Here is a 24909-nt window from a genome sequence, read left to right on the forward strand (position 1 = left end):
TGTGCTGTGAGATTAAGGAGTTCTCATCACGTCTTCTGACTGCCAGTTGGTGTTCGTGGATGTGCGCTGCTAGTCTTCTGCCTGTCTGTCCTGCATAGTGGCTGTCACAGTCTTTGCACTGTATGTTGTAAATAACTCCTGTTTTTTCTTCCTGGGCTACTGGGTCTTTTGGGTTGCTTAATACATTTTGAAGAGTTTTAGCTGGTTTATGTGCTGTGGTGATGCCATGCGGTTGTAACAGCCTATTGGTGGTTTCTGAGATGTTTCTGATGTGTGGCAGTGTTATCCTTTTCACAGTTTCCATTGGTTGGGTTGTAGTGGGTTGGGTGGTGAGGCACTTTCTGATGAAGTTGAGCGGGTATCCATTTTGCTGTAAGATGCTGTGCAGATGTTCTTTTTCTTTTTTCTGGTGTTCTGGGTTGCTGCAGTGTGTAAGCGCTCGTCTGAATAATGTTCTTACACAGCTTCTCTTGCGGGAGGCTGGATTGTTACTTTGGTAATGGAGCACTTGGTTGGCATGGGTAGCTTTCCTGTAGACTTGTGTTTCTAACTTACCATCATTTCCTCTACTGATGAGGATGTCCAGGAATGGAAGTGAGTTGCTGTTTTCTTCCTCCCTTGTGAATTTTATTCGATGAAAGATGTTATTGATGGTCTTGTGGGTTTCTTCCAGTTGTTTCTTTTGTATTATGACAATCAATTAGCACCCAAATCCTAAAGGCTCATCCAGTTGGCACAGCTTGGTATCTGAGCGTTCCCCCAAGGATCAACATGTGCATTGTGTTTCCTTGTGTGCAAGCATATGCCTGCAGGCATGCTCATACACCCATGCAAGAAGAGACACAAAAGTGGAGATGATGGAGACGAGACAATTTAGAAAACTTATCCCTTTTTTCCTTTTTTGCCAACTGTTTAGAGCTGCGATGGTGTGTTACGCCTGTTTGTGTAGCGCCTTAGTGTGTTCAAAGCATTCCATTAACCCCCACCATCTCCAGACTAGGAGTTCCACTTCCGGACATCTATAGGGCACCAGACTGGCAGAGCCTGGCTTAGTTCAATTTAAAGGCAGGTGAGAAGTACGCAATTTTACACTTTACACTCCTTTTCTTTTTAAATGACAAAAACCTAAAGCATTTTCATTCTTCAACCACCGCCCTGCTTTCATTAGGACTTCCAGGTTCTTCTGCTGCTTACTTTAAAAGGGACCTGTTTGCTTGACTGATGCCAGAGGCAAACCCAAATGAGTGATGATGGGTAATTTAAAAGGAAGACCCCACCCCAGGGTCACTTGGAACCTGTTTGTGCTGTTTTCTTTACTATTACAGTATTCTCTAAGGAAACAGGAACGGGCAATCTTTTGCACACGGGCGCTCCAATTCCCGGCCCTTGCCTGGCAGGGGCACAGGAAATGTGGTTAGTGATTGCTGCCATCCCTGGAGTGAACCAGACCAAAGTACAGGTAGTCCTTGCTTAATGGCCACAACTGGGACTGGAAGTTTGGTTGCAAAGCAAAGCGGACATTAAGTGGATCCAACCCAATTTTATGAGCTTTTTTGTGGTGGGCATTAAGTGAATCTCCATGGGCGTTAAACGAGCCCCGTGGTCATTAAGCAAATCATGGGGGGGTCCCCACTGATTTTGTTTGCCAGAAGCCGGCTGGGAAGGTCAAAAATGGTGATCATGTGACCACAGGACGCTACAATGGTCATAAACATGAACTGGTTGTCAAGAGCCCAAATTGTGATCACATGACTGTGGGGACACTGCAACGGTCATAAGTGTGAGGACTGGTCATAAGTCGGTTTTTAGCACTGTATTAAGTCCAAACTGTCACTAAACAAATGGTTAAGTGAGGACTACCTGTAAGTATTCCTAAATAAGAAGCCAAGCGGGCATATCAGAGAGGTTGTAAGCAAGTAAGCGGATCCAAGCCCCTCCTATCGTACCACCTTCGTTCAGACTCCTCCGCCATTTTCAGTGCCAGCATCTCAGCCTCCAACACCTTTTGCTCCATCAACCGCTTCTCCTCCTCGGTCCGAATCGCTGTGGCCTTGATCCGCTGCATTTCCTGCTCCGCCTCTGCTGCCTTCTGAGCCAGGAGTTTGGCTTCCTCTTCTGTGATCTGAGCCTTTTCAGCCAGCAAGTCTGCAGTTTCTTCCGATCTCATCTGGGCAAGAAGGGTGGACAGTTAGACACACGAAGGCTGACACGGTAATGGAACTTTGGATGAATTCCAAAACTGTGGAGCTGGAATGAATCCTAAAACTTGAGGATATATCTCTAAGGGATGAAGAGTAAATTAGACAGACTCCAGAGATGAGGAATGGTAAAACAAGAATAAACGCACTGGCTGTTAAGCCAGTCAAGTGTCAATATACTAGGTCCTTTCCCAAATGAACTATCTTTAGAAATAGGAAACTAAGCATTACATGAATGAATGAATGAATGAATGAACTAATAATAAAAGCTATACTGGATGCAACAGATGGAAAATGTAAACACGTAGCTGCAAGGGTCATCTCTGAAGCAACCAAGATGTCAAGACCAGCCAAGGTACTTTATTAATCCATTAGTGCAAATGAAAGTTTCTACTGATTTTTGAACTTTTGGTAAAAAAAAAAAAATGTACTGATAGTTTCTGCTCTTCGGATAGAGAGGGTTTTTTTGCCCATGGGAACCAGCCTAGACTGATTCTAGTCTAAAAAGTCAGGGAAGCAAATGACACGACTCAGGACACTCACAATATGACACCTGGTTCTTGGTTGGGACCTCTCCAGTTATTTTATCTATTTGTTTGTTTTTCAAATTTCTATCACCGCCCATCTCTCCCAAAAAGGGGACTCTGGTTGCTTTTAGTCCCAGAATAGGAAGGCCTAGCACCAGAAGGGTCCTGCTGGATCAGGCGTGGGCCCACCTCACTCAGCGGCCCACCAGATGCACCCAGGAAGCCCACAAACAGGAGATCAAGGCAACCTTTCTTCCTCGTCATTGTTCCCCTGCACTTCAGATGCAGAGGTGGACTGCCCCCCGATGCCTGGAGGTGGCATCCAGTCACCAAGGCTAGTGGCCCTTGGCAGACCCGTCTTCTAGGACACAACCACGAGTGTCCAAGGAGACCAGGTCCATCTCCAGCCTCTACTGTTGGTTAAAAAGAAAAAAGAGAGCAATACACCCTGACCCTCTGTTTAAACCAGACAGCATCACACAATCTGCACAGGAGAACTACAGTTGGCAGTGCATGAGCTTCCACTCCCACTCACTGCTGAAATCCTTCTGCTAACATGTTTAAATAAAGCAATGGGGTCATTAACGCCTAGCTTGACATAGTTTGGTTTCTATCAAACTAAGATCTAAATGGACTTGTGGCTGCTGTGATGGGCCTAAAAAGGGCCACACACATTCTCCGCTAACCATCCTTGATCAAACATCCCTCCTTCCCCAGAGAGACCCTTGTGTCCTTTGCAGGTAGACTGTACCTGTAGCAGCCTTTGAAGGGACCTACCAGAGCTTCATTTGCCATCGTTGCCTCTTCTTTTAACTGCAGAAGTCTCCTCTCCAACTCATCCCTTGTGCGTTCGGCCTCTTCCCTCATCTGCTTCTCGCGGGCTAAACGCTGGCGCTCCATCTAGAAAGAGGAAAGAAGAGAGTGATGGGGGAAAAGAAGTATTAAGAGTAGCTAATATATGCAGGTCATATGCATTCCACAAAGAAAAGAAATTCAATTTATTATGCCTATGGAAGTGACACAATTTATGTATTTGCCTGGCATAATCAGTTCTGCTTCTGTAATCCAGATTTAAAAGAGAATTTTTTAATAGTTTCACTAAGGAGTTCTGTTAATGAATTTTTGATGTAAGGCGTGACATCTTCTGCCTGAATGAAATAACCCTGAATAACTTAAACCTTTCATAAAATTTGCTTATGCTCCAACTTCTTATTCAACCTTCCAGAGATACTATCAACTTCCTCCTAGTTAAGCTAGAGGCTTGGGTCTTCTACCAGCCAGATCTGAACAGAAATGGTCCTTTAGTAAGTTCATGAACAGACACTGGACAGGGCACCAAGTTATTCATGAAACACAAAAAGGCTCAATGCACCAATGCACTAGGAAGGGGCATTTCAACCGTGCAAGCTTTCTTGCTTCTGCATCTGAAAGCTTCTCTCCAGAACAGCAGCCAATTTTCCCCTGATTTTTTTTTTAAGTTGAGAATCGCAGGATGTCAAATGCTGAACTTGATCCAAGAAACAGTGATCTGCCTTTTCCAAGCCACCAAAGGAGACTGTGAGCTTATAGAAATGAAACGAGAAATGCAAAGGAGAATTTAACAGAGCCCCTTCCTCCTTCACAACATGGCACAAGCACATGGAGGGTTGCAGGTCACCGGCAAAGTAGCAAGCAACAGTCCTGTTGCCAAATTCATTTGTTCCCAAAGCTTTTGTACTAGTTCCTATCAACATAAACAGGCCTCCTTCTTCTTAAGACCATCTGCCAAGTTCTGGGCAATCACTGATTCTTCCTGAAACCCACCTTAAGTCCAATGGAGGCTTGAAAGAATCCTTTCAACTTGTCGCAACAAATGTCTTTGCCAGCATGGCAACTTGGCTCGAGTGAACAATCCTTCTCCCACTCGGAGCTCAGGATGTGCCTTTGGATTGGCCTGATTTTCACAGCGTGAGCTGAAGGGGACCTAAACCTTCCACTCACTCAACGCCCCTGGAGGGACCTATCGCTGTGCCGGATGCCCGCTAGGTTCTAAACTGAGACTGGCTAGTGTCCCCACCATAAGGAAAGCCAGGATCAGCACTTTCACCTAAGACTCCTACCATCTCTGGGCACGGTCAGACACTCAGCTGCTGCTTCAGATGCTCTCCAGCAGCTTACCCAGAAGTGGCAATCAATATTCTGTGGAGCTCCACACAGATTAGCTGTACGGGTTCCAGCAAAGAGGCAAGCTCTGCAAGCAGAAAACAATGATTCATACAATCCAATTTGCAGAGATGCACTCGCTGGCTCCGTGCTGCAGACTGCTATGTGCCGTGTCTGCCAGATGGGATAAAGGAGGCCAAGCCCCAAATTAGCATGCAGGCAGCATGCACCCGGACATCGGCACACAGTTCATCATCGTTTAATTAGGATATAGGAGCGCACAGCTCCTCCTCCTAGGTCCCGTTTTCCCCGTACCCAGTTCCCCGCCCCCCGCCCCCCAAAGTCTGGAGAAGAGTAAGAGAACCAGGAGACCTATTTAGAAAGCGCTCAGTAGCACATGCTCACTGGGATCTAAAGGGGAAAAGGTGCTGGGGATGAGATCCGGGCACACTCAGTGCAATGTGTTGGTGCATCCATAAAGGAGTCGTGCTGTTTCCATGACGTGCCTCCTTAACTCTTCCTGGGACTGTGAGGCTACCGTGTGAGCCCAGGGAAAAAGGTACAGCATCTTTAGGGTGCCATGAACACAGCCATGTCTCCTTCAAAGCACCTCTTCTACTTTGGATCCATACAAGGGCACATCCCTACTAAGGAACATGTCTTCCGAAGAAATTTCCCTCCACTGGCTAGTCAAGAAACCGAAAGAATACTATTCCAAGGACGCGAAAACTCAGGTAAGTTGTTGCATTATAGAAAAGCTAAAGAATCCATTGCAAAAAAATAAAATAAAATCAAGCAACTGCTGTGAATCAAGCACGACACCCCTTTACCGTGAAGCCCAATTTCTATGCCTCTTTCACCCACCTATGCGATGTGTGGGCTAAGCACCAATCCCTTTTGGGTGAGAGGGACCTGTCTTGTTTCGGGAACAGACCGACCCGGTATCAGACTGCTTGCCTGTGACCGAGAGCTGGCTTCGCATCACATCTGTTTCTCAAAGGCACACGTAGCTGACTGTGACATACACACACACACACACACACTCACCCATATATTTCTGATTTCTTTATACAGAAGTTAATAGTAGGTTGTCTATTAATGCATGCAAGGTAATGGGTTCACGCGGCCCTCGGTGAAAACGGCTGGAGAGAGTTTATGGTTCAACGTCATGTGTGAGCCCTGCCGTCACCTGAGCAGGTCACCTCAACAGCCCACTGTGCTGAGCCAGAACATGGTTTACTGATTCAGGCAGAGTGTGTCGTGTGATAAGCCCCTGTACGGGGTTCAGGGTCCACTACAGCATGTCTTGCGGATGCAGATCTCCTGGAGGAAATGATTTGTTTCAACTGATAATCTTCTTACCTGTTTCCGGGCTTTTTCCTCCCTGGCCTGGGCTTTCATCTGCTGGACTTCAAGGGAATCTGCCTTCCGCCTCCTCATGAACAGGTCGTGGTTGCCAATGCACAGCTGAAGGATCTGTTCCAGCCAACGAGAAAGGAAGCAAGCCAGCTAAGTCCTTGTGAACACCACCCTGTATGTGAACACCACCTTTGTTTTATCTGTCTCGGAGGACTGGACGACTATGGATCTGCGCCGAGACTCAGAAGGGTGAACAGGTAGAGCATCTGTAGAGCACAGGAGCTTTTACCATCTGCCCTTGAACAGTGCTGGAGACAACTATATCAAACTTCATTCAGCACCATAGTACTGGATAAGAGGGAAACCCGGAACACAACGCTCTGGGAACAGACTGTTCCAGGGAATGCTGACGTAGTATTTTTGTCCCAGACTATGTCTATTTGGCCATCCTGAGATGATCCAAAGGCTTTCCAGAAGTAAATAGAGGATATTCCTGTGTTCCCTGCAACATTCTGTTAGCATAATGGTATGATTTGGAGACACCTAATGGGTAGGTAAGTGGTGGGGCTCAGTCTCGTCTTAGGAACCTCTGCATATGACTGACTAGAAATGAGACTGAAGTCTTTTTCAGATAGATGTGTATCCCAATTCAAGGTGGACAGAAATTCGGATTTTTTGCACGCAACTTATGTGCTCGGTGCTCAGGTCCATCTTTCCACCTGGAAGGGGAAGGAATCATCAATTTTTGGAGATCTTCTCAATGTTCAAAGAACACTTTTGAGACCTAACCCTAGGTTCTTTTTCCAGAATTTTCCAGGCACCCCCCATAAGGCTAAATTTAGGATTCATAGGCAGCCTAGCAGCACGGCCAAATTCCCAAAGTTGATTCCTGTTGGCAAAAAAAAAAAAAAGGACGGAAGGCACGGTTAAGATTGTGTTCTAAGTTACCCTCCGGCTCTTGCCAGCGAGATTCAAACCGCACAGAAAAAAAGGGTAAAATTAGCAGTCTCTACTGAGATGGGTCAACACCTTCTGTAAAGTCTTCAATCCATCAATAGGCGAGGCGCTGCAAAAATTTTGGCTAAAAAGGCACAGGCTGAAAAAAGGTTCGTCAATTGGACTCCTTAATGATGCTAACTAGATGCAGCCAGAAGCCGGGGGTGGGGGAAATAAAGCAGCTGTTGTCAGAAATCTTTCCGCAAAAAGCATGTTGTTTTCCCAGCTCTCCAAGAGACCAGTTTCTGAGAGGATTCTCAAACAAAGCCCTGCTGCTCAAGTGAGAGTGGATTATTCCCTGTCAAGCTGGCCTTTTGCTCAAGATTCAGAGCCACTTACAAGCGTCCCAACAGACCCTGCTCTGTCCTCTCTCAAATCCGCCAGAAAAATAATATGCCTCGCAAGGAAGGTGGGCAGGCAATCTCAGAACGCGCTCCTGCTTCTTATTAGGGTAACTGCCAATGCCCTTTCATCCTGTCTGTTTATAAAAGAACCGTGGAAAGTCAGGTATCTGATGGAGAAGCGTACGGCTTTACTTGAAAGCCGAGGGGAAAACAACTTATGGATGGTCGGGCAAGACCATGAGAATTCACACCAGGAAACATGGACGTGGGCATGGAAAAGGAACAGCGGCTGCCTTGGTCCACAAGAATCACGATCCAAGACACAGAGCAGGTGGTACCTTTCTTTGGAACAAGAGTCCATGCAAAGTAAGTGGTGGAATTACGTAAGCTTGGACTTTATTCCAGCTTGTAACGTAAGAAACAAACCCCACCTCTGGGCCCATATCGCTTAGACTTGGCCGTGGCTTGCCAGATCAGCAGCGAACCTCTGGGTCCTGCAGAAGTTCAGCTACTTGTATCCGCAGCGTGCAAGCATGTCCCAGTGCAGAAACCAGAAATGGGGATCTTGGAAAAACCCGCTCTCTGCTCAGGAGCGATTGCTTCCACGTAACAGTGCCTCGGTACCCACCAGTTTATTCACACGCAGCTTGGAGGAGTTGAATTTGAAGACGTCGATCTTTTTGTCCAGAGGCTTTATTGTAAACTGTATGGAAAGCAAAGGCACATGTATGCATTTTTTTAAAGATGCGAGAGAAAGCGCAGCTACTTAATTATTAACCCAAGGCATAAGGATTAGATAGGAAGACGGGAGCTAGCTTTTACGCAAGTCAAATCTTTGGTTCATCTGGTTGAGAATTTCCTACTGGAACCAGTGTTCCTGGATTTCAAGCAGGAGGCATTCCCACTCCTTCCAAGATATTGGGCACCGATCCAGAAAACATGAGCCTTAATTTCCTTATTTTTCTTCCCCCGACCACTCTGTTGAAAATTAGGGAAATGCCATTCCCTGCCATTCCGATGCTGGAAACACACAGAAATGGAAGCAGAGGCCCCACAGTGGGATTCATTTAGTTGAAGAAACCCACAACAGTGAAAAAAAAAAATCCTTACATCATCTCTCTCTCTCTCTCTCTCTCTCACACACACACACACACACACACACACACACACAAAATCCCTGTCCCAGAAAGCTTGTCCAAAGATTTTGCTGGGGGAAAAGAAAACACTCTGCTTGTCAGTGCCTACAGAAAGGATCAGTGTGGCTCCTCTTACAGAAAAAAGAGCGATGTCCGCTTTGTCAGTTAGCTGGCAGTTGAGAATGAAATGGCATGAAACGCTGCCTTCAATTCTGGCTCCCCTGAAACCACCACCACCAACCCCCCTCTTGAATTTCCTGCCCACAATGGGCAAAGAAAGGATGCTTCAGTTCCAGGCATACATTTAGCAATTACTATACTGTATTAAACACCTCCAGTGTGTCAGGTGGCATCCAATCATGTCAGATCTGCCTTGTGGACATCTCATTGCAAGCATTATTGTCCAGATAAAAGGTGACAGCACCTTCCCTTGAAAGATGGGTCTACTAGAGCCAAGGTAGAGATCTTTCTATTCCTGCAGGAAGGCAGCGTGGGGGTTCTGACATTGAGAAGATGACCCAGGTCTGATCTGCAAAAACTACTGCAAGGCAGGGGGGAACTGTTACAGAATGAACCAAATGTCTCTTTAGAGAAAAATCACAAGCTAAACGCTGAAGCTTTCAGCAATAAAATGTTCCAATGCAGAACTCTTTCACTAGCACCAGGTAGCACTTAGTCCTCTTTACCCTTTTCCCATTGCTAGCAAAACAAGTGCTCATTCCTTCTGCAAATTAGTATTTCTACCTGTCTTAAAATGGTTGTCAATACTCTCTAGTACATGAAAGCTTCTATTCACATTCAAAACTTGATGCCTCTGGATTTTAAGAAATGCAGCATTCAGAAATTTCACTTCACAGTGCTGCCGGAGAGGCAGGACCCCAGTTGTGTCATTATACATAAACACAGTGGAAAGGGCAATTAGGAGCCAGAGGAGAGACCTGGAAAGGGAGGTCAACTTAATTTAAGCACAGCCAGGAATTTTTCAGTTCAAAATGGTCAGCCAAAGGCTTATTTAAATACAGACAGAGAGAGGAAAATTCATAGTGATCCAAAATCAAGAATACCTCCAGGGCAGAGAGCTTCCGTTCTTCCTTCATCCAGGTTTAAGTTCTAGATTAACTGCTTTCAAACTGGGCACCCTCCGCAGGAGGATTTCAACCCAGCACAGCCATTGTGGAGAACTCTAAGAGGTGAAGCCCACATATTATCTCCTATCTCAACGGCACCAACACCAGAGGAGGATTTCCAATTACTTTAACCAGGCAGGTGTTCAAAGCGTGACCCTAAACTACTGTTGCTTTCCCAGTGTTTGCATACCCCAGGCCTACCTCCTTATCGCTGTAAGAGACATTGCGAATCTCGTTCCAAGGAAAGGAGATTTTGGGGGTCAGCCTGTTTTCTGGATCGTATATGTGGAGGCCCAAAGCATCGACCCCTAGAAGCAGCTCAGTCCCCTTCTTGTTCTAAAAGAAGAAAGAAACAGGGAGGGATGGGGAGAGTTAGTTCCCTTTGAAGCCAGGCAGCAAATCAGGCACATGGATTCCACCTCCCTCTCTCCCACCTTGGCCCAGAGGTTCTGCTGCATTAACCTGGTTGAAATGGGGAGGGGGAGGAGGCAGAGAGAGGAGCTTTCCAACTCAGTGTGAACTGCAGTGCCAGCAACTCATTCGTTCCCCTTCAGAAGCCTCTCAACGGCCCCTCCTGGCTTGCAGGTGAAGCCACGACAGAAAGAGTGCCAGAAGAGCCACAGAGCAAACGGGACCAGGTTTCAGCCGCTCAGCCAGAGGACTGGATGCTTCCCCATAAGGGCCCCCCACAAACTACCCAAACTGCAAAGTAATTCCAACAGAAGGGATCTGTAGCTCAGGGTTGAGCTGTGGAGCCCTTGGTGCTCTCTGAGCTCGGTCGTTGGCTTGCAGACGTTTTATCACCCGGCTAGGGAACATCATCAGTGCTGGTGAGTGTGGAGTTTGCTCCATGCTTATATACAGCAGCTTGCCCTGTGTTGGCGGGGTGTGGTTTTCTCCTTGGTAGTGCCTTGGCCAGGGTATTGGTGCCCGCTTGATTGTTTGTCTGCTTGATTGTTTGTCTGCTTGATTGTGTGTTTCCTTGGTAGTTGCTTGATGAAGGTAACTACCTATCGCAAAGTAATTAGGGTATTGCAAAGTGATTCACACCATACACCTCTAAATGTACCTACCCGAATTGCAAAGTAATTCACACCGTACATCTCTAGATCTTGAGCTATTTTCAAGTACTCCATTTCTGCCTCGTCCCTGCAAAGGGAAAGGGGTGAATGTGTGAGAAGGAAGTTTAGTGTGGCAAATTTTATCAGAAAGGGAAAGCATCTGAAAAGCGCCAAAGAACACAAATCAAACACGCTTCGTAGGTGTGTCAGATCCCTTAATCTTCTGAGATTGAAACTTCTATTTCCCGGCCCAGGTGACAAAGCTTTGTAGCAAAGTCTATGCTGGTTTATTGCAGCCCTAATGTCTAAAACTGTAAAATTACTAATCCCCACCCTTCTTATCCCCATCATCCTTAATTCCAATTCCAGCCCATGGACAATTGTCCTTAGAGGGATCGGGGACAGGGGAATGACCCAAATAAGGTGAATTAAGAGGATCTGGAAAACCGCCCATTTTAATTTCCAAGACAAGAAATCCTTTACTGCAGACTGAACTTCCTCAATTGGGAACCCTCTATATCTGGCTAGGATCTGTAGTCCCAAGCTATCTAGGGGAGAGGCTTTGGGGCTGTTTGTCCTGGATACTCCCAAACCCACAACATTCCTGCAAAGATCCCCCCTTAGTTCAGGAATACAAATGATTTGGACATTCTTGGTCCTACATTTTGCAACAACTCTAAAACAAGCTAAATGCAAGTCATGGGCTGTAGCTGCAAATTGTTACTAACCCTAAGAAAGCTGTTTTCTTCCCATCCCTCAAATGTATAGTCCTTATTGTTACGAATATGCTTGCCTTATCTGTCACCACATCTGCCCTTCAGAAAACCACCCCTGTAAGATACATCTGGCCCCCACCCTGGCCGTGTTCAAAAGACCCCTGAAAACCTGGCTCTTGGATTAGAAAAGCTGTTTGACTGTCTTTTAATTATCCTGGCATTGGAGTGTTTCGTTTTCCCATTTTAACTGTACTGTATGATCATTTTTACTGTACACCGCCCAGAGTCATTGAAGAGTTGGGCAGCCTTAGAAATGTCTAAAATAAAGGAAATAAAGGAAAACGAACAAAGTAAAAGGGCACTTTGTAAAAAAAAACAAAACAGCAAAGCTACAGGCCCAAATTTTAAACAACACAGCATCAAATGTTCCAATGTGCATTTCCCAAGCTTCCTGCTTTAGACAGGATCTAAAATTCCACCTGGCGGGGTCCAGGAGGCGGGCCTTCTCTGCAGTAGCTCCCGCCCTCTGGAACACCCTTCCCCCAGAGGTGAGTCAGGCCCCCTCGCTCCTGGACTTCCGCAAAAAACTACAAACCTGGTTTTGTCAGCATGCCTGGAGCAGGAAGGGGAACGGTCTTTCTTGGGGAAGGCTAGCACCCTAGAATGGTCCTTTATACTCACGGACTGAGATACAATCCAAATCCATCTGGATTTTATCACATTTTATATTTTCATTGTCTGTTTATATTTATATTTATTGTTTTTATAATGGTATTGAATTTTAAACTTGGTGTTTGTTGTAAACCGCCCAGAGTCCCTCCTTTGGGGGGTTGTGGGTAGTGATAAAATTTGATAGGTAGGTAGGTAGGTAGGTAGATAATAAAACCTACTGAGAGCTGGTGTGGTCTAACAATTATGGCACTGGACTGGAAACCTTACTTAGCTATGAAAGCACTGCATGAAGGAGATCAAAGCCATTTCAGAGAGATAAACGTATTTACCTGGAGAAGAGAATCTCCGTAGCTCAGGGTTGAGCTGTGGAGTCCTTGATGCTCTCTGAGCCTGGTGGTTGGCTTGCAGACATTTCATGACCCAGCTAGGTGACATCATCAGCGCATCACTGATCACGTTACCTAGCCAGGTAATGAAACGCCTGCAAGCCAACCACCCGGCTCAGAGAGCACCAAAGACTCCACATATTTACCTGTTCCTTTTAAGTCACTCACCTGGCTCTACCTCGATGTTGACCATACCAGGCTGTGATTCTTTCTTCCCACATTTCCGGAGTCATCTGGTAGAGATTTATCACCTAGGACAAGCGAGAACCTTAACTCGGCCCAACCTCACCTGGCTGTGGGCTGGTCTCAGCTGATGCAGTCTGGCAATCAAAGCTGGACAAAGTTTAAAATTCAGCTTCAAGCACGCAGCTCACACAGTGACGCTAACACCTTTTGGCTTGGCCACTTAGCTGCCCAATTCATCTGTGTGGGCATTCGGACTCGGCACGTTGCGTATTTTTTTCCCCAACAGACTGATTCAGCACCAGAAACAGTCGCATGAGAAGCGGCTGTTTACTTCATCACAGTATCTGCCCAGCCTTTCAGCTCCATAAACAGAAAATAAGCCTCAAGACAGTGAGGACTCCCCGTTTTTGTGCCGATCCCAAAGACCTTGTAAAGCAGAAGATCAGCCAAAAGGGACTTTAAAGCAGCAAAGCTGGAGGGACCGATCTGAAAAGAACGATCAGGAAAGGGATGATTCAGATGGTCTGACGTTGCTTACAGAATCGCCTTTGTGCACATCAGTCCAGCTAGCTCTGCAATGAACTTAGCGTTGGACAGGAGCATTCCAGATGGGAATTTTCTCCAAGCTTCACTTGGAATGGTATGGGATTGGCCCCAGCATGCGTTTTACCACCATGGCAGACCCCTTCCGCTAGTCCAGTTCCAGCTGAGCTGAGGGAATGAGATCCACGAACCTTACCCGTTTTGGGAGCAGTTCCTCCTGAGCTAAGAAGCCACGCTTATGAACACTGGGATCGTAGTCTCCGTACTGCAAAGACAGAGGGATTTGCGGAGTTAGAACGACCACAACGATACGTGTTCCCCAGAGGACCTAGGGAGCTGCAGAATCTTTTCTGACTGCTTGTACCTTGTCTGTTGTGGAAGGTAAAGCTGTGGCACACCAAAATATCCAAGAGATATCCCAAATTAGCAAGGAAAATATTTTTCCTCCAGTCTCCCACTGATTACTTATTTATTCATTCAATTTGTGCAGCCGCCCATCTTAAACCAGTGACTCTGGGTGGCGAGCAATCATAAAAACAATTAAACAATCAAACACAATGCCAAGAGAAATTAAATAGCAGCCAAGAGATACAGTAGACTCTCAGTTAACCGGCACCCATGGGGACTGGCAGACGCCGGATAAATATAGTTTCTGATTGCCTCGGAGTTACTGCTAAACCCTAATGCCCACTAGATGGCAGCAGAGAGATAGAGATTTTTGTGCCGGTTGCTTGAGTTCCGGTTAACTGAGAGTCTACTGTATTATAATCCATCGGTGTCAGCACAAGCAGGGAATGGGGCCCTTCACACACTCGGGGCCCCAGGCCTGGGCCAGGTCTTCAAGGCCTTCCGAAAAGCCAAAAGGGTCGGGGCCATCCTAATCTCGGGAGGAAGGATGCTCCAGAGGGCAGGCACTATGGCAGAAAAGGTGCATCTCCCGGTCCCTGCCAGCCGACATTCCTTGGCTGACAGGACCTGTAACATGCCCATCCTCCCAGACCAGATTGGATGGGTTGAAACAACTGGGAAAAGACGGTCCCTCAGGGACCTGATCCCAAGCTGTGAAGGGCTTTAAAGGTGACAACCAGCACCTTAAATTGCACCCAGAAACACAGTGGCAACCAATGCAGCCTCCAAAGCAGTGGTGTTACATGTGCCAAGTAGCTGACACCATTTAAAATCCATGCAGCTGCATTCTGTGCCAGCTGGAGCTTCCGAATGCTCAAGGGCAGCCCCATGTAGACCATGTCGCAGTACAGGTAGTCCTCACTTAATGACCATTTGTTTAGTGATGATTCTGAGTTATGATGGCACTGAAAAAACTGATTTGTGATTGGTCCTCGCACTTATGACCACCACAGCATTCCCCCCCCCATCACGTGATCACATTTCGGATGCTGGGCAACTGGTTCGCATTTACAATTGTCGCAGCTTCCCACGGTCACATGATCGCCATTTTCAACCTTCCCAGCCAGCTTCCGGAAGCAAAATCAATGGGGAACCGTGTGGTTCGCTTAACAACTGTCGCAAAAAAGGTTGTAAAATCATGTCAGATTCACTTAACAACTGCATCAGAACCAAAAGGTATGCAAAGGCCCTCCAACCCACAGCTGCCACACAGAACAATATTCTATTGTTCTCTCTGCTTTAGGATATATGAAAGCCATTTAAAAAAGATAAACCCTCCCTCAGGCTGATCTCAGTTTCCAATGATTACATAGCCAAGACAACTAAGCTTTCTCTGCAGCAATATGCCAGTGCTTTGCCACTGCTGTTTTTTCAACTTCCTGGGATTACCTGGTGGCCTCCCATCCAGGAACTAACCAGGCCCAATTCTACTTAATTTTTTCATATCAATCAAGGGTGGCTAAGTGCTGCCATCTCGGGTTTGGCCATCTCTTAGGATCCAAAGGCAATTCTGTCCTGTTAGCAACAATATGGTACAGCGCTTCCTGCAAACTTTGAATGCGGCATGGTCAATGAGCCTTTTCTTCCTCCTGCTGTGCACGCTGCCCTTCGACAGTTAAAATTCTGTTTTAAGGGAGCCAGGCATTAAAATTATCATTTGCACTGATACTTTTTTAACAAATGGACAAAACCAGAGATGCTAATGCTGCACTCAGCTCAGCACTCTTACCCAGCTAACTAAAATTCCAGAGGAAGGGGGAAAAACTGCATTCAACGGCTCGCAAATTAATTCAGCATGCAAATACCTATTATGTAAGTTATTCCACTCGGCATAGGGAGAGGGGAGAGCTAATCCCGTCCTGAAATCCCGTCCTTTGAAATTCCTGTTGAGTCTCTGCTGCCCCAGGTATGCAGGTTTCCTGGGATAACCCTCTAGACCCTTGGAAGCCAATAAAATAAAAGTGGAGCAGTCCCTGTCAAGGCAATATTTATGGCATGGCTGCAGAACTGGGGCACTAAGAAAATGGCCCAGCAGTGATTTTACTTCTCTTTTTTTCTTTTTGAAAGGATAAGATTTGGAAAATTAATGGGGTCTGCAGAAAAACGAACATCTAAGACCCTAGTAACACAAAGAGATAGCCGTGGCTGAGTCAGAATAACAAAAAAGGTGGAAAGCAGGACAAAAGAAAGGAACGGCATCTCTGTCAAGAGCTACCGGCCCTGCCTCCCCCCCCCCCGCCCCCCGCCCTCCACATCAGAACTTTTATCCGGACCTGCACAAGCGGTACTGTAGCATCTTTGATCTCAGGGAGGGGGCTCTTCTGCGCATAATTACTCCTCCTGCGAGTTTGCTGGTTGCTCAAATCAACCTGCAGAGAGCCGGTTTGCTGCAGTGGTTAAGGCACCAGACTAGAAACTAGGAGACCCCGAGTTCTAGTCCTGCCTTGGGCGCAAAGCCAGCTGGGTGACCTTGGCCGGTCCCTCTCTCTCAGCCCCGGGAAGGAAGCAGTGGCAAACCACTTCTGAAAGAAAACCTTGCCAAGCGAATTGCAGGGACTAGTCCAGGCAGTTGCCAGGAGTCAAAAAACTGACTCGAAGCCCCCCTCTGCCCCCCCCCCAAAATATCAATCTGCAGGTCAACTCTCCTGGGGACAGATGGAGAACTTGTGCTCCAAAGGGAAACCAGATTAGCAAGCAGGACTCTGACCATGCTGTCCTACCCATCACGGCCAGCTTCAGGAGATTCAGCAACCATTGCACAATCATTTTCACAGCCTTCAGGTGAACGCTGCTGGACCAGGAAGACGTGAATCAGGGCTGATGGGATCATATGGTTGGACCCTGTGACGTTCTAAGGCAGGGGAAATGACCCCATGCAATGGGGCAAGGGTGGAGCATCTCCAGAGGGGGTCAAAACAGCCAAGATGGCAGCCAGAACCTTGTGACTGAAGCCCTGCCTTTCATGTGTTGTGACGCACTTGAAAAAAGGACGGGCTTCGGTCATAGGATTTTATCCCCCCTGCCCTTTGCAGGCACACCTGATTGTTTCACAGATGGGGGGAGGCCCAGAACTTTCTATTTTTCTTGCTTTAGGGGGGCCTTCCTTGTTCTTTTGCTTGATTTTTCCATTCTGTTCTCCCCATTCCAGATTGCACATCACAGTTTTTCACCAGTTGCCGCTCTCCAAAGGGTGAGGAAACTAAGCTGCTGGTTTTTAACAATAGGGGACCAGGGACAGAGGGGTTTCGGGACTGCAAAGATGGGACGCTGGGGTCACAGACAATTTTGGGACCCTGGGTTAGGGAGTTCACACACGGGCTAGGTCTCTGGGCCACCCAAGGAAATGTCCAATAGTTGTTTTAACACTCCTTTATTAGGACAGACAAAAATCCTTCTAAAAACTCTGAAGGGATTGTCCTTGGTCAAAAAGGCAAAACGGCTATCACTACATGATGACTTGTTTAACCGACATCAACCCTTTTCACTGGAGAACCACAGGGGGTTTCTGAGCTTACTAAGGAAAAGTAAAAAACTTACTAAAAAAACTTCAAAACACAACTACAAAATAATCTTAGAACCAGGGAATGCCCACAAGAAGACAGCCAGTTTCCCACCAGTCCCAGCACCTGCTTCTCCTAACAAGGAAACCAACCGCTTGGATGTTCACAATGTTGGAATTATCAGGGGTCAACTCAGCATTGTCTCACAAGCATAGTAAAGGGGTTTCTCTGGTAGATGTATCTCTATTGCGCTTGTGGGATGTCCAATGGGTCACCTGATTTCCACTTCCTCCTTCTTCTTGGGCTTGGGGATTAACAATCTCCATTACCCTTCTGGCACACATGCAGGCAGGAATGCAGCCCTCCCCCAACCATCCTCTGCTACCATGAACCAGTGATGATTAAGTGCTAGTTCGAAAACATGCAAATGTGAGTAGATTAATAGGTACCGCTTCGCCGGGCAGGTAACGGCGTTCCGTTTAGTCATGTCGGCCACATGACCACGGAAGTGTCTACAGACAAATGCCGGCTCTTTGGCTTTGAAACGGAGATGAGCACCGCCCCCTAGAGTCGGACACGACTGGACTTAATGTCAAGGGAAACCTTTACCTTTACTACTATGAACCTACCTGTATCCAGATCTACTGAATAAAAGTAAGCTATCTCTATTCTTCTTCATCTAACTATTGTGTGAAGTCTGAATTTATTTCTGAACATAATTAAGCTTAATGTGCAAGTTCTCTTTTGGTTCACACTTCTACTCTGCAAGATTGTTGTTAGCTTCTTGGAGTTTTTTTGTTAACATTTAAAAACTCCATCACATAACCAGTGAGACGGCAGCCCTTGCCGGGTCGGTCCGGTCATACCCCTTCCTCGACTGGCAAGACACGCCCCTTTTCTCCCCGCAGAAGGAGACCAACAGCTGACATCAGAGGCAGAGCAGAGAATTGTGGAGGGTGCTGACCTCTTCCCCAGGAAGGGTGCCACAACCAAGGATGTCCTTGTATGGGCAGCTGTATCTGCAAACAAGACCCCCTTCAGAAACCTCAAGGACTCAGTTGGGACCTGAGGAGACAACGCCGTTCCTACATCTGGTCCCAAGAGATGGGTGCCTTCTACCAGATGACCTTCTGGCTCTAGATTCCAACTCAAGAGTCTACTCTCTTCTTCCCGAATCAGGTCCAGCAGCCTACCTCCCCTGTCTACCCTGACCAAGAAGATGACTTAACATTGGTTTCTGTCTCACTTCCAACAGAGAGGATTAAGAAATGAGTCCCAAGGGCCCATTTAACGGCTGCAGAGGGCAAGCACTCCATCTTGTCTGAGGTGGACTCTCCTTAATGAACGTGATTGCTGATTGAAGGACTTTCACTGTAGGCAAGATTTAGAGGGGCAGCCGGAAACATTTCAGACAGCAACTTGTCTGGCTGCCAAAAGCTCTTTTACCTAAATTGGGTTACTAAGTAGTACCAAATCATTATTCATGTGCATTCATACAATCCATCATCAAAGACCAATACCCTTCAAGTAGTGAGAAAGCCAATGAAACAATCACTTTGGAAATTAAGAATTCAGGTCATGAGACACGGCACAAACGGGCCTGGGACTGCGAACCCCAAGAAGCCAATACAAAGGGAGGGTGATCAACAAAGCCTAGATACCTGCAATATTTTGATTTTAGCTGTCAACAGACAAACTGCAACATCCTGCAGTCACCCACTTCCAAAAGCCAAGGTTTTTTTTTCCCCAACGATTAACTGCAACATGCAAAATGACTCCACTCCTAGGTTTGCCACAAGGATTCAGGTGGAAAGAGTCAGCTGGGATGAGCTTTGTTTTTTTGTTTCTGAATGTAAACAATAAAGGGGCAAAGACAGAAAAGCAGGAATCATTCTTAATCAGGTTCTCTTTTAAAAGCCGAACAAAAGGGCCAGAGCTCAGCCACTGACATCCATAAAGTGAACATCCGCTTTCCATCAGACCCACTTCGCGTGTGAGACAAGAGGGGCTTCAGTGTGGAAATCTGGGGCCAGCACAAATGGAAATGGAAATGCCCCCTCAGCAGCTGAGTCAAATTTCAATTCACAATCAAAGGAGATGCCAGGCGCCCAGCAACTCCCCCCCCCCCCGCCCAATTTCCATGGACCAGATATTTTGTCTTAATCTGGCCTCCCCGTCCACCCCACTCCTGCAGCTTTATTTCTCTCCCAGTAAACCTAATTATGATTTCTTGCTGGCATCTCCTACAAAATGCCGGGCCAAAGGGAGGATTAGGGGTATGGCTGCATGTTTTAAACTCAGTAAAGGGGGGGGGGGTGTGGAGAAGCATTTGATCAGGTATATTTATCCAGCTGCCAAGATTCTATCACTGATCCCCTTTTTCCTAGCACCTTGATAATGAAAGGCTAAGTGAATCGAGCTTCCTTGGTCAGGCGCAGTTGTTAGGCACTTAACAGTACAATATAAATGTTAATAACAGCAATCAGCACAAGGAGACTTCTCTGGGGTATGAACTCTCAGCAAGTTCATGCAAAGAACTTGGGAAGGGACACGAATTGACGGTACGACAGCAGCTTCTCAGATCTTTTCCACAAAAATGCCCTTTGTGGAAACAGGCTGCCCGACCCTCCCTGGGCTACAGTCAAGGTACAAACTGCAACCATCACGTGCCAGGTTGGCAAATGTGGTCCCTGTAAGTCAGGCAGCAGGTTTGCTCACCATTCCTAAAACGGTCTCCAGGAGCATGCTCAGGCCACAAGCCAACCCAGAGATGCAGGCTCTGGGAAGAAGGCCTCCTTGGGGCAAACTTGAGCATTCTCCTTTTTGCTTGAATCCAAGCTGAATATTCAAGCTGAATGAAACTGACTGCCCCCCCCCCAAATTTAATATCTACAAGTAAACACAACTGACAATGCTCCTTCACCAAAAATTAGCATTGCTCTCCAGGAAGATTCCTCTCAATATTAAGTGAGCCATGTTTTACTGAAATCATTTTTGGCACCTGCTAGTCCAACAGGGAATTCCCGTTTACATTTCGAAAGACAACAAGGGGAAATTTTAATGGGTGGGATTTCCCCCCCCCTTCTTACAATAAAGGTCACTCTTAGGCTTATTATATTATAAGAAATTATCGTATGATAAGAAATTATCGTATTCTTTCAGGAATTCCAGAACGCCACCTTTGATCATGTTTTTGCTGTCCCTCCAAGTGTAACCAAGTGATAAAATGCTGTAGTTAAACCAGCTGAAAGTCCTATTTATGAGCCTGGGATAAAGTTAACAAATATTAGAAGAGATTTACCCAGTGAATGGGGCATCAAATTAAGAAAGGTGGTAAAGACACAAAGCAGAGCATAAATATTTCAAGAGATGCTGGTTTGAAAGACTGGCAAACTTGCAGGAGGAAGAAAACCACACAACGCTTTTCAATTAAATTAGATCTTTTTAAAGCACCAGGGAAACTGTTCTTCTTGAAAGAACACTGATTCATGTTTATGTTTATACTTGTAGATCATCATTCTGTCACTGAGACATCTGCTTTTTCTTGTACCAACTAAAATTGTTCCCATTTATATTCAAGATAGCATAGTGTGTATTGGTTTTTAGAAATAACAAATAAAAGAATGGAAAGCTTTGTCAGGAACCAAAATACTACAGAATCCATGAGCCTGTAACAGATTCACTTCTGAAGATGACTCAGGCAATTAAATGGGGGGATTACCGATCTCTTTATTGCTTTGAGAAATTATATTTATTATTTTTTAAAACTTGCTCCATTTTTAACACATACCCAATACTGAAAAACAGCAGCGTGGCAGGAAAGCAATACATGAAAATTAAATGAAAACAAGTTCAGAGGGGAAATGTATTTGATTTATTTATTTTGCCTTAAACCATGGTTTAAATCTAACTGCCATTTGTCTTTGTTGCTCTGGTTGTTCCCTTTCTCCAGTTTATTCTTCCTTCTTTTTTCCAGATACTAAGTTCCATACGTCTTTACCGGCTGTCGCTTAAAATCAGTGCAACGTGAATGTATTGTGGAATTAATTTCTCCAGATAATATAACTGAACTAATGCATAATGATGTCATAAATATTGGAGTCAGCTTGACACAGAACTCTCCTTCAGCAGAAGTAATCATGGCAGCCAAGATGCCTTCTACAAGCCACTTTCAACGATCGGTACTAGTTGAAAAGCTACTGAGGAATGCTCAAGGTTTCCCAGAACAATCTTGGGAAGCTAGAAGGAAATGCACTGATTCTCCCATGACAGCAAAGCAGGTTTGAAGTCTGTTCTGCACCAGCCTTTACAAGGAGCACAGTGGCCTTTAGAAGATTATTGAGGACCATTAAGGGAGCAAGGAGGACAGAACTTCTGAAAGTCAAGTTAAGTACCCCACTTGAAACAGTTCCAGCCCACGGTCTAAACCTCTTTTCTACTCCAATGGGAACTGTATGATGCTGAACAGATGTCCTCCAGGAACTATAGTTTCTGAGCTTGACAGAGAGAAACAGAGGAAGTCTGCTCTGCAAAGATCTCTGGGGCAATTAAAATCTTATTGGACCAACATGGTTTTGGAGTATTAATCAGCTAATATTCGTAGTTACCACTGCTCCATCACTTCATCCTAGCTTTCCTCTTTTGCATGGGGTTCACAAGTAGCATGAGCTAATAAAAGAGGGGGAAGGGTCTTTAGGTGGGATGTGGTGAGCGTGGCTGCTTGCCAGAAGTAAGAAGGGAGCATGCTACTGGAAAGCAGATGTGAGAGGATCAGCCCATCTAGTTTCTCAAGAATAGATGTGACAATATTATTATATTGCTTGGTAGTGGTCATTTCTACTGGTAACTTGAATGGTTTTTAAAAGGGGTTGGATACATCCATGAGAAGAAGTTGATCCAGGACTGCATGAAGACTCCATGTTACCTCTAGCTTAGGGACAGTGGGTCTCCAAATGCCAGGTACAGAAGAACAACAGTGGGACAGGACTATGTCTCCATCTCCTTCTTGTGAGCACCCCAGAGGGATGAGAACCAAAATGCTGCACTAAGACGGGTCTTGGCCTGGTCCAGCAGGGCTGTTCTCATGTCCTTATATGTTTTGTGGAAGGAACAAGGGAAGGGAAGGGAAAGGGGAAAGATGCCTCTAATGCTGTTATACATTCAGGAACAGTCATTTCTGAGTTCAACAGGTAGAAGCCACTGAAGCCTGCTCTGAAAAGTGCCTTTTTGCCAATTAAAGTTGTTCGACACCCCTCTCGCTCAAGGACATCATGCGCAGATAGCAAAAAGCACAAGGCGAATGCTCACCCATGTGGATTAAAAGCAGGTAGGTAGCACATTCAGGCGGGGGGTGGCGGCAATACAATATCCTCTGTAAACCCTTATTAAGGGATTCATCTGTTCCCACTAGTCATTTCACTCAACACAATGCTGTGATTCTGAAGTGAAAAAAAGATGCATTAGCACCTCTGCGTAAGTAGCAAAAGGAACACAGCTCGTTAACAACGATCATTTGTCAATATTTATGTCTCAACCATCAGCTTTCGGTACAATGGATCAGTGGCCCCACGTTTGTTCCAAGAAACAAGGAGGAGATGATGTAGGAGGAAGGGGAAGCAGTCCTGAAAATGAAGAGAAGAGCTTGGGAGCAGCTGCAAGAAAAGAGGCTGTCCAAAAATTCACCCCCTCTCACTTTGAGAGGACAGCTGAAACCATCAAGGGGGGTAGAGTGGACACAGATCTCCACAGACCCATTGGTGACAAAGCTGATGGAGGCTTCAGAAAGGTAGGGTCATCCAGGCCAGTTATCCGGGGACCCACCAAAAGCTTCATTAGAGACATATTTCACTATTTATTTCTGTATTTGTTTATCCATGGAATTTATATGGCCATCCAACTCAAACAGCTGCAACTCTGGGTAATGTACAAGCAACAAGTAACAAGAAAACAATACAGTGAAGAACACCAAAAATTAATTAATAGGCGACTGGTACCCAAATTTTCATTATACCCCTCCAAAGCAAGTCCTCAATCAACTTGACCCCAATGCCCTGCAAAAGAAACAGGTTTTCTAAAGGCCATCATGATCTTGGCCAACCATACATCAGGGGGCATGGGCATCATCAGACGGCAGCACTGCAGAGGGAAGGGCAGCTGACACTGTTTCAGGAGGGACACAAAGCATGCCCATCCTACTAAAGCATGTGGGATGGGCAGATACCACTGAGGACAGACAATCTCACAACTAACCTAGTCCTGTAATGTGTACGGCTTGATAAGTGATAACCAGCACCTTGAATTGAACTCAGGAGCCTATTTATTTTGAGTCACGGCACAGATCACACAGAACAATTAACTATAAGAAAAAGAAGTATAAGAAAAAGGAGAGAAAGAAAATATATGTGCACATATAGAGATGCATATGCTTAAATATATATGGGGGAAGTCAAGCAGAGGTCGTTAACCATTGATTAGTGTCAAAAGCCAGTTTTGTCAAACACATCATCTCGCAATTGCAACTGCACAGAATTTTGCAAGTCTCAGTTCTCCTGATCTTTCGGTTAAAAAAGCCACAATCTCAGAAAAGACACTTGCTAATGAGCAGAGACAATCTAAGGACCAGAATGGGGCAACTCAAGATAATATATAGTCTTGTCTGAACCTGCCCACCCAAATGCAAAGGCTTTCTTGAAAAGGGTTGCTGTTAAATCTCCCTTCTTTGACAGTAGGGCATCCAATCTCTCCTGAATGAACTCTGTTCTGTATGGGGCAGGGGAGGATGCTACAGAAATATTTAGGAATAAGATCCTGAGAGGCAGCTAATTAATCTAGAGCAAAACAGAAAGAATGTTAAAGTGTTTGGACACTGATTTTATATTCTTAGGAAGGAATGGCTGGAGTTTCAGATAAGCAACCTGCCCTTGAAAATTCTTAATGGATTCAGCTAGCAGATCACACAAATCCAAAACAAGTTGGTCATTCTGGAAGGTGCGAGAGAGGAGGGAAAGAATATAGGTACCTTGGGGCTGGATTGATTAAGTTATTAAATTTGTACACTGCCCCACTCCCAATGACTCTGGGCGGCTCACAACAAAACAAAGAAACTACAATAAAATCAATAAAAGATGGCAAGCACAACCAACCAGATGGGATGAAGCAACCTGGGTGAAGAACCAAATCTTCACGGCTCTTCTGAACAGCAGCAGAGTGGGGGCCCTACGGATCTTGGGGGGGACCTCGTGCCAGAGGGCAGGCGCTGCGACAGAGAAGGTACGCTCCTGATGCCCAATGGTTGGCATTGTTTAATCAAAGGAACTCAGGGTGTGCCAACCCTGCAAGATCAAATCAGCCTGGATGGAAGTGGCATTCTCATGCCACTGCTTTCAACCCTATTTCAGATATCACGGAGGGATGGTTGCTCTGTTGCTCCCCTTGAAGGAATGGGTTTCCAGCTGAAGGAGTACTCCCGATTTGTCCTGTGGTTAGAGGCCCGGATTATCTCTGAAGCCCAGAGCACCTTTTATCTTGTTTTGGTCAGGCCAGAGTCTGTCACCTGGGTCAAGGTAGCCTGGCTTCAGGTGATCCATTCTCAGGTCATGGCTAGCCTGG

The 24909-nt window shown here is 45.9% G+C and overlaps 2 protein-coding genes across 7 annotated transcripts in view; both read right to left on the bottom strand.

Annotated features, from left to right (window-relative positions):
• TBC1D10A (TBC1 domain family member 10A) overlaps positions 1-24909 on the bottom strand; it is a 470628-nt gene that overhangs the window by 156942 nt on the left and 288777 nt on the right. The gene's annotated exons all lie outside the window — the stretch shown is intronic.
• Positions 1-24909, bottom strand: part of NF2 (NF2, moesin-ezrin-radixin like (MERLIN) tumor suppressor) — a 92597-nt gene that overhangs the window by 39078 nt on the left and 28610 nt on the right. For all 6 annotated transcript variants that reach the window (XM_063315943.1, XM_063315942.1, XM_063315945.1 and 3 more), the window contains exons 5-12: positions 13590-13658; positions 12833-12915; positions 10903-10978; positions 10031-10165; positions 8195-8269; positions 6230-6343; positions 3503-3625; positions 1950-2167 (exon numbers count right to left, since the gene is read on the bottom strand). In XM_063315943.1, coding sequence (XP_063172013.1) covers positions 1950-2167; positions 3503-3625; positions 6230-6343; positions 8195-8269; positions 10031-10165; positions 10903-10978; positions 12833-12915; positions 13590-13658 — 893 coding nt within the window. The remainder of the gene's footprint in view (positions 1-1949; positions 2168-3502; positions 3626-6229; positions 6344-8194; positions 8270-10030; positions 10166-10902; positions 10979-12832; positions 12916-13589; positions 13659-24909) is intronic.

This window comes from Candoia aspera, chromosome 15, assembly GCF_035149785.1.
Source record: "Candoia aspera isolate rCanAsp1 chromosome 15, rCanAsp1.hap2, whole genome shotgun sequence".
NCBI classification, from domain to species: Eukaryota; Metazoa; Chordata; class Lepidosauria; order Squamata; family Boidae; genus Candoia; species Candoia aspera.